Source organism: Pristiophorus japonicus, chromosome 27 (genome assembly GCF_044704955.1).
Source record: "Pristiophorus japonicus isolate sPriJap1 chromosome 27, sPriJap1.hap1, whole genome shotgun sequence".
In the NCBI taxonomy this organism is placed as follows: Eukaryota; Metazoa; Chordata; class Chondrichthyes; family Pristiophoridae; genus Pristiophorus; species Pristiophorus japonicus.
The window spans coordinates 8289137-8298011 of record NC_092003.1 but is presented as its reverse complement, the minus strand read 5'-3'; the positions used below and the strand labels follow the sequence as shown (position 1 = coordinate 8298011).

The 8875-nt window shown below is 54.7% G+C and overlaps 1 protein-coding gene across 1 annotated transcript in view; it reads left to right on the top strand.

Moving 5' to 3' along the window:
- The first annotated feature begins 1419 nt into the window (after positions 1–1419).
- The window catches only part of LOC139239341 (protein sel-1 homolog 1-like), a 36039-nt gene continuing 28583 nt past the window's right edge, over positions 1420–8875 (top strand). The window contains exons 1-4 of the mRNA XM_070868016.1: positions 1420–1504; positions 2620–2787; positions 6430–6532; positions 8213–8375. Coding sequence (XP_070724117.1) covers positions 2652–2787; positions 6430–6532; positions 8213–8375 — 402 coding nt within the window. The 5' untranslated portion in view covers positions 1420–1504; positions 2620–2651. The remainder of the gene's footprint in view (positions 1505–2619; positions 2788–6429; positions 6533–8212; positions 8376–8875) is intronic.

The following is an 8875-nucleotide window of genomic DNA, read 5'->3' as shown; positions in this document are numbered from 1 at the left end:
CAGTCATTGAAGGTTGGCATGCAGGTACAGCAGGCGGTTAAGAAAGCAAATGGCACGTTGGCCTTCATAGCGAGGGGATTTGAGTACAGGGGCAGGGAGGTGTTACTACAGTTGTACAGGGCCTTGGTGAGGCCACACCTGGAGTATTGTGTACAGTTTTGGTCTCCTAACTTGAGGAAGGACATTCTTGCTATTGAGGGAGTGCAGCGAAGGTTCACCAGACTGATTCCCGGGATGGCGGGACTGACCTATCAAGAAAGACTAGATCAACTGGGCTTGTATTCACTGGAGTTCAGAAGAATGAGAGGGGACCTCATAGAAACGTTTAAAATTCTGACGGGGTTAGACAGGTTAGATGCAGGAAGAATGTTCCCAATGTTGGGGAAGTCCAGAACCAGGGGTCACAGTCTAAGGATAAGGGGTAAGCCATTTAGGACCGAGATGAGGAGGAACTTCTTCACCCAGAGAGTGGTGAACCTGTGGAATTCTCTACCACAGAAAGTTGTTGAGGCCAATTCACTAAATATATTCAAAAAGGAGTTAGATGAAGTCCTTACGACTAGGGTGATCAAGGGTTATGGCGAGAAAGCAGGAATGGGGTACTGAAGTTGCATGTTCAGCCATGAACTCATTGAATGGCGGTGCAGGCTAGAAGGGCCGAATGGCCTACTCCTGCACCTATTTTCGATGTTTCTATGTTTCTAAAATAGGAGCACTCGTAGGCCATTCGGCCCTTCGAGCCTGCACCGCCATTCAAATATGGTCATGGCTGATCCTCTATCGCAACATCATATTCCCGCTTTCTCCCCGGAATGAGAGGTGATCTTATTGAAACGTACAAGATTCTGAGGGGGCTGGATGGGGTAGATGCAGAGAGGATGTTTCCCCTCGTGGGGGAATCTAGAACTAGGGGGCATAGTCTCAGAATAAGGGGTCGCCCATTTAAGACGGAGATGATGAATTTCTTCTCTGAGGGTTGTAAATCTGTGGAATTCTCTGCCCCAGAGAGCTGTGGAGGCTGGGTCATTGAATATATTTAAGGCGAGATAGACAGATTTTTGAGCGATAAGGGAGTGAAGGGTGCGGGCGGGGAAGTGGAGCTGCGTCCATGATCAGATCAGCCATGATCGTATTGAATGGTGGAGCAGGCTCAAGGGGCCGTACGGCCTACTCCTGCTCCTATTTCTTATGTTCTGCCGTTCCCCGATGCATTTAAGGGGAAGCTCGATAAACACACGAGGGAGAAAGGAATCGAAGATTACCGTGATGGAGAAGGGGTATGGAGGAGGGTTGTGCGGAGCATAAACACCGGCACGGAGCAGTTGGGCCGAGAGGCCTGTTTCTGTGGTGTACACTCGATGATCCTCCAACTATGTGAAATCTGTTGCTTCGTTACAGGAAGGGGCTGGGGTATCCGCCTCCCAATCCCACATACCCCCTCAGCTATTGGAGGAGCCGGAGCCAATCGGTGAGCCCCCTGTGGCCAACGCCCCTCGTTACCCAGGTAACAGCGCACGGCCTGGGAAGGTCTGTGGGCAGGGGCGGGGGTATGATTTGACTCATTCCCCACTTGGGGTGAGGAGGGCGTGGGGGGGGAAGGCGAGATACATCACTTGAGGCTGGTTGTGGCCATTTGCGCCGCACTGTCGGAGGGGCGGTGCTGAGGGAGCGCCGCACTGTCGGAGGGGCAGTGCTGAGGGAGTGCCGCACTGTCGGAGGGGCAGTACTGAGGGAGTGCCGCACTGTCGGAGGGGCAGTGCTGAGGGAGCGCCGCACTGTCGGAGGGGCAGTACTGAGGGAGCGCCGCACTGTCGGAGGGGCAGTACTGAGGGAGCGCCGCACTGTCGGAGGGGCAGTACTGAGGGAGCGCCGCACTGTCGGAGGGGCAGTACTGAGGGAGCGCCGCACTGTCGGAGGGGCAGTACTGAGGGAGCGCCGCACTGTCGGAGGGGCAGTACTGAGGGAGCGCCGCACTGTCGGAGGGGCAGTACTGAGGGAGCGCCGCACTGTCGGAGGGGCGGTGCTGAGGGAGTGCCACACTGTCGGAGGGGCAGTGCTGAGGGAGCGCCGCAGTGTCGGAGGGGCAGTACTGAGGGAGCGCCGCACTGTCGGAGGTGCCGTCTTTCGGATGAGACATTAAACCGAGGCCCTGTCGGCCCTCTCAGGTGGATGTAAAAGATCCCATGGCCACTATTGGAAGAAGAGCAGGGGAGTTCTCCCCGGTGTCCTGGGGCCAATAGTTATCCCTCAACCAACGTCAGTAAAACCGATGATCTGGGTCATTATCAGGCTGCTGTTGGCTGTGCTTAAATTGACTGCCGCGTTGCCGACACTTCATAAAGCACTGCATTGGCCGTGAAGCGCTTTGGGACGTCCTGAGGTGGTGAAAGGCGCTATATAAATGCAAGTCTTTCTTTCCTCGTGGGTGATGGACCTGCTGGGTACTGTGTGCGCGCCAGATTTGTCCGTCCTCCCTTGAACGTCTGATCGCTTGTCTGCGCCGCTCGTTCCCGTTGCCGCGCGCGCTCCTGCGGTTGGCGAGCACGGGTCGTTGGGTAGTTCGGGCACCCCTTGATGGCCTCCTTTTTCTCTCCCCCCCCCCCCCCCCCCCACCCGCAGCGGTTACAGTGCTGGGAGGCACAGCCGAAGGCATGGCCTGCGTCTTCCCCTTCGTCTTCCGGGGCCAGGAATACGTGGACTGCACGGAGGACGGGCGAGGAGACGGACGGCTCTGGTGCTCCGTGACCCGCCACTTCGAGCGGGACGGGAAGTGGGGCTTCTGCGAAAGTAAGGGGCGGCTTGCGGCCAATACCGCCTCCGAGCAGCGCGCCGCGTGACTCCCTCCTTCTCCCCGACTCCCGTCCGGGGCCGAACCGCACAATTCGCAGCCTCGGTGCACGTGTTTGGCCCTGAAACGAGCTTCTGGTCACACATAAGAACATTGAAACATAGAAAATAGGTGCAGGAGTAGGCCATTCGGCCCTTCGAGCCTGCACCACCATTCAATATGATCATGGCTGATCATGCAACTTCAGTACCCCATTCCTGCTTTCTCTCCATACCCCTTGATCCCTTTAGCCGTAAGGGTCACATCTAACTCCCTTTTGAACATATCTAACGAACTGGCCCCAACAACTTTCTGTGGTAGAAAATTCCACAGGTTCACCACTCTCTGGGTGAAGAAGTTTCTCCTCATCTCGGTCCTAAATGGCTTGCCCCTTATCCTTAGACTGTGACCCCTGGTTCTGGACTTCCCCAACGTCGGGAACATTCTGCCTACATCTTCCAACATAAGAAATAAGAGCAGGAATAGGCTATACGGCCCCTCGAGCCTGCTCCGCCATTTAATACGATCATGGATGATCCGATCATGGACTCAGCTCCACTTCCCCGCCCACTCCCCATAACCCCTTATCCCCTTATCCTGTATGGCTCAGAGACATGGACCATGTACAGTAGACACCTCATGTCGCTGGAGAAATACCACCAACGATGTCTCCGCAAGATCCTGCAAATCCCCTGGGAGGACAGACGCACCAACGTTAGCGTCCTCGACCAGGCCAACATCCCCAGCATCGAAGCACTGACCACACTCGACCAGCTCCGCTGGGCAGGCCACATTGTCCGCATGCCTGACACGAGACTCCCAAAGCAAGCGCGCTACTCGGAACTCCTACACGGCAAGCGAGCCAAAGGTGAGCAGAGGAAACGTTACAGGGACACCCTCAAAGCCTCCCTGATAAAGTGCAACATCCCCACTGACACCTGGGAGTCCCTGGCCAAAGACCAGTCCGCCCTAAGTGGAGGAAGTGCATCCGGGAGGGCGCTGAGCACCTCGAGTCTCGTCGCCGAGAGCGTGCAGAAATCACGCGCAGGCAGCGGAAGGAGCGTGCGGCAAACCAGTCCCACCCTCCCCTTCCCTCAACCACTGTCTGTCCCACCTGTGACAGGGACTGTGGTTCCTGTATTGGACTGTTCAGCCACCTAAGGGCCCATTTTAAGAGTGGAAGCAAGTCTTCCTCGATTCCGAGGGACTGCCTATGATGATGATGATTCCCTTATCGGTTAAGAAACTGTCTATCTCTGTCTTAAATATATTTAATGTCCCGGCTTCCACAGCTCTCTGGGGCAGAGAATTCCACAGATTTACAACCCTCAGAGACAAGAAATTCCTCCTCATCTCAGTTTTAAATGGGCGGCCCCTTATTCTAAGACCATGCCCCCTAGTTCTAGTCTCCCCCATCAGTGGAAACATCCTCTCTGCATCCACCTTGTCGAGCCCCCTCATAATCTTGCACGTTTCGATAAGATCACCTCTCATTCTTCTGAATTCCAATGAGCAGAGGCCCAACCTCCTCAACCTCTCCTCATAAGTCAACCCCGCAGCGTAACTGAAACCCGCCTGTTTCCACCTCCGTAACATTGCCCGCCTTTGCTCCCTTGCCACAGTGTGTCTTGTAGACGGTGCACACTGCAGCCACGGTGCGCCGGTGGTGGAGGGAGTGAGTGTTGAAGGTGGTGGGTAGCGTGCCGATAGGGTTGGGGGGGATGTACAATTCAAGGTTCCCCAGCTTTGTGTGTAACAACATCGATAATGTTGTGAGAAACCTTGCCCTTCCTGGTCCACAAGCCTTACTTCCTGCATTGTAATTTGCTATGTCAACATTTCCCATTGGATTTTCTATGTAAACCGTCACGGTTTGTGTGTGCACTGAAATAGGGTGGGATTTGCCTGTGCTGCGAGCCCCATGGTCAAATATCTCACCATCTAAGCTGGCATGAGGGTGGTCACGTGAGCTCAGTTCGATCAGACCACACCCCCCCCCCCCCCCCCCCCCTCATCGCGAGTCAACTCCTTCATCGGAATCCCTCCGTGGCCCTCGCCCCTCCCTATCTCTGTCACCTCCTCCAGCCCCACAACCCCCCGAGATGTCTGCACTCCTCTAATTCTGCCCTCCTGAACATCCCTGATTATAATCGCTCCACCATCGGTGGCCGTGCCTTCAGCTGCCTGGGCCCCAAGCTCCCTAAACCTCTCCGCCTCTCTCACCTCTTTTAAGACGCTCCTTAAAACCGACCTCTTCCACCAAGCTTTCGGTCGCCTGCTTTCATTTCTTATGTGGTTCGGTGTCAAATGTATTTGTTTTGTCTCATCGTCATAGGCAGTCCCTCGGAATCAAGGAAGACTTGCTTCCACTCTTAACACGAGTCCTTAGGTGGCTGACCGGTCCAATACGGGAACCACAGTCCCTGTCACAGGTGGGACAGACAGTGGTTGAGGGAAGGGGAGGGTGGGACTGGTTTGCCGCACGCTCCTTCCGCTGCCTGCGCTTGGTTTCTGCACGCTCTCGGCGACGAGACTCGAGGTGCTCAGCGCCCTCCCGGATGCACTTCCTCCACTTAGGGCGGACTGGTCTTTGGCCCAGGGACTCCCAGGTGTCGGTGGGGGATGTCGCACTTTATCAGGGAGGCTTTGAGGGTGGTCCCTTGTAACGTTTCCTCTGCCCACCTGGGGCTCGCTTGCCGTGAAGGAGTTTGTGTTGTCTTCCAACACTCCTGTGAAACGCCTTTGGGACGTTACAGGCGCTATATAAATACAAGTTGTTGGGCGGGTGGGGATAAATTCATTTTGCACTTACAAGGCAACTCTCGATTATCCGGGGATCGGGCTATTCCGGGTAAACGAGCTTGCCGCTAGGACGAGTGCACGTACTTGCCGAGAGTGTTTGGGTCCCAGATTTATACAGTACTTTGATGCTTTTCTGCTGCTGTGCACTCCAGGGTGGGATTGTCCATCTATTCATTTTAATATAAAGTGTAGAGACCCATGTTATACTGTGTCTACTTTTTCTTAAACTGGCCAGTCTTAAAGGCTTCAACCGCTGGAGGTCGAATGAGACTCGGCTTAATTACCTCCCCTCGGCCGGACGGCACTCTGTGATACTCCAGACTGCACAAGAGCACGTTCACCAAGATCAGAAAACGCAAAGACGGCAGGGAAGGGAGGAAGAGTCGGACCAATCTTTTTGCCCCTCTGAACTTGCTTCCAGCGTGATGATCTGGACAGTGCCCTAAAAGAGCGGGATTGGGAGCAGTGCCTTCGATCTGAGAACGCGAGGATGGGTCACAGTATGAGCAGACAGACTATCCAGGTCCGAGTTAATTTGATTGCTCTGCAAGGATTCCTTTAAGGTCGAGACAGCATTAAAACTTTATTCTAAAATAAAGCCCTTCCTCTGTGTGTCAGCGCAGGACTGTGTGTGGGGTGGGTTTAATAGCCGCGTGCACGGGACAGAATCGCAGTTTTTAAAAGTTCCGTTGCAGCGGGCTCTCGGTTCGATCCGTGCACGGCTAATCGAGAGTTGCCTGTATTTAAAACAAAAAAGGATTAGTATTGCTGACTGTGTTGCGTGTGTTTGCCGTCTGCAGCTGAAGAGGAGTCTGTGCAGAGGCGGGTGGTTCTCGAGGCAGAGGGTCTGTACCAGAAGGGAATGGCTTGGATCAACAGCAACAGGGCGAGCCAGAAGACCGAGTGAGTGACCCCTTGCGGGAGAGCCCCGATAGCTCGGCGGGTGAATGCTTGTGTCGCCTTTTAACCACTTTGCAGCTTTTTTGCCACTTTGCTAACGAGAGCAGTTCAGCTCTCCTCGGGGCTCATACGTAATTCAAACTCGGGGACTCTTGTTCAGATTCTAACGCACGCTTTTAATTCCATTTCCCATACCTCGGGAGCCTCCTGTCAACAAGAGCCGGCAGCGACGACGCGATCCAACACCGCCTCCAGTGCAGCCTACGGCCGTCTGAGGAAAAGAGTGTTTGAAGACCGGGCCCCTCAATCTCACTGAGCTCATGGTCTACAGGGCTGGAGTGATTCCCGCCCTCCTGTATGGCTCTGAGACATTTTTTTAAATTTCGAAATGTACTTTATTCATATAAAAATTTGTACGGTACATTCAAAAGCAGTTCAGTACATTTAGCTGCGGTCAGCAATCCCATACACTACATTTGGGTCCTGACGGCTGTTCCGTTCGATACATTCCCTTGCTTTTCAGTTCAAGTACATAGAAACATAGAAAATAGGTGCAGGAGCAGGCCATTCGGCCCTTCGAGCTTGCACCGCCATTCAATGAGTTCATGGCTGAACATGCAACTTCAGTACCCCATTCCTGCTTTCTCTCTATACCCGTACAATTCGGGATACATTGCGATACATTCAACAAATGACATTACACGTGTCACTATACGGTACACGGAATGGGTGACGGTACATTTACATTTTTTCTTTTCAACGTGCATTATGAAACAGACCTTGCATTGTACATGGGACTACATAGGTGTTTACAGATCATGGTGCTCCATGTACACAAAGAAGTTACAAGTACGGCCCGAGGGGGGTTTTGCGCTGATTCCTGCCCCCGGGTTGACCGCGGCAGGAGGGCTTTAGACTGCGGCCCTTCCCCACCGTGCCTTTGCGGCGACTGCACCAATTTTCAGTGCGTCCCTCAGCACGTACTCCTGGATCTTGGATCGCGCCAGTCTGCAACACGCAGACGTGGACATCTCCTTGCTCTGGAAGACCCGCAGGTTTCGGCAAGACCAAAGGAGCGTCTTTGACCGAGTCGATGGCCCTCCAGCAGCAGGTGATGTCAGTCTCGGTGTGTGTCCCTGGGAACAGCCCGGAGAGCACAGAGTCCTGTGTGACGCAGCTGCTCGGGATGAACCTCGACAGCAACCACTGCACCTCTTTCCAGACCTGCCTCGCGAAGGGGCAGTCCTGAAGGAGATGGGTGACAGTCTCGTCCGCCCCACAGCCGGCCCGGGGGCACCGTGCCGTGTTGCCGAGACGCCGGCTGTGCATGAACGCTCTGACGGGTAAGGCCCTGGCTCAGAGACATGGACCATGTACAGTAGACACCTCAAGTCGCTGGAGAAATACCACCAACGATGCCTGACTGCCTCTCTCGCCCTCTGTCCCTGTCTGTATACAGAGACCGATAGACTATTGGATATTAAGGGAATCGAGGGATATGGGAACGGGCGGGAGAGTGGAGTTGAGGTCGAAGGTCAGCCGTGATCTTAATTGAATGGCGCAGCAGGCCCGAGGGGCCGAATGGCCGACTCCTGTTCCCAATTCTTATGTAAAGTACAATGAGTTGTAGTCGGTGTTGTCACGGAGGGGCAGTAAGAGCTGTGTGTGTTTCTCCTGTCACAGAGGCTACAAGCTGCTGATTAAAGCGGCCGATTTGGGGAACAGCAAAGCCACCGAGGCCGTGGGGTACTCGCTGCTGCTGGGGGACTTCCTCCCGCAGAACATCTCTGCAGCCAAGGAGCTGTTCCAGGCCCTCGCCGGGGAAGGGCTGCCCAAATCACAGACAGTAAGTAACCACAGCGCACTCTCCCCGCCGCGCTCCCCCTCTCTCGTGTGTGTGTGTGTGTGTGTGTGTGTGTCTCTCTCTCTCTCTCTCTGTCGCTCGCTCTCTCTGTCGCTCGCTCTCTCTCTGTCGCTCTCTGTCGCTCGCTCTCTCTCTGTCGCGCTCTCTCTCTCTGTCTCGCTCTCTCTCTCTGTCTCGCTCTCTCTCTCTGTCTCGCTCTCTCTCTCTGTCTCGCTCTCTCTCTGTCTCGCTCTCTCTCTCTGTCTCGCTCTCTCTCTCTGTCTCGCTCTCTCTCTCTGTCTCGCTCTCTCTCTCTGTCGCTCGCTCTCTCTCTCTGTCGCTCGCTGTCTCTCTCTGTCGCTCGCTCTCTCTCTCTGTCGCTCGCTCTCTCTCTCTGTCGCTCGCTCTCTCTCTCTGTCGCTCGCTCTCTCTCTCTGTCGCTCGCTCTCTCTCTCTGTCGCTCGCTCTCTCTCTCTGTCGCTCTCTCTCTCTGTCGCTCGCGC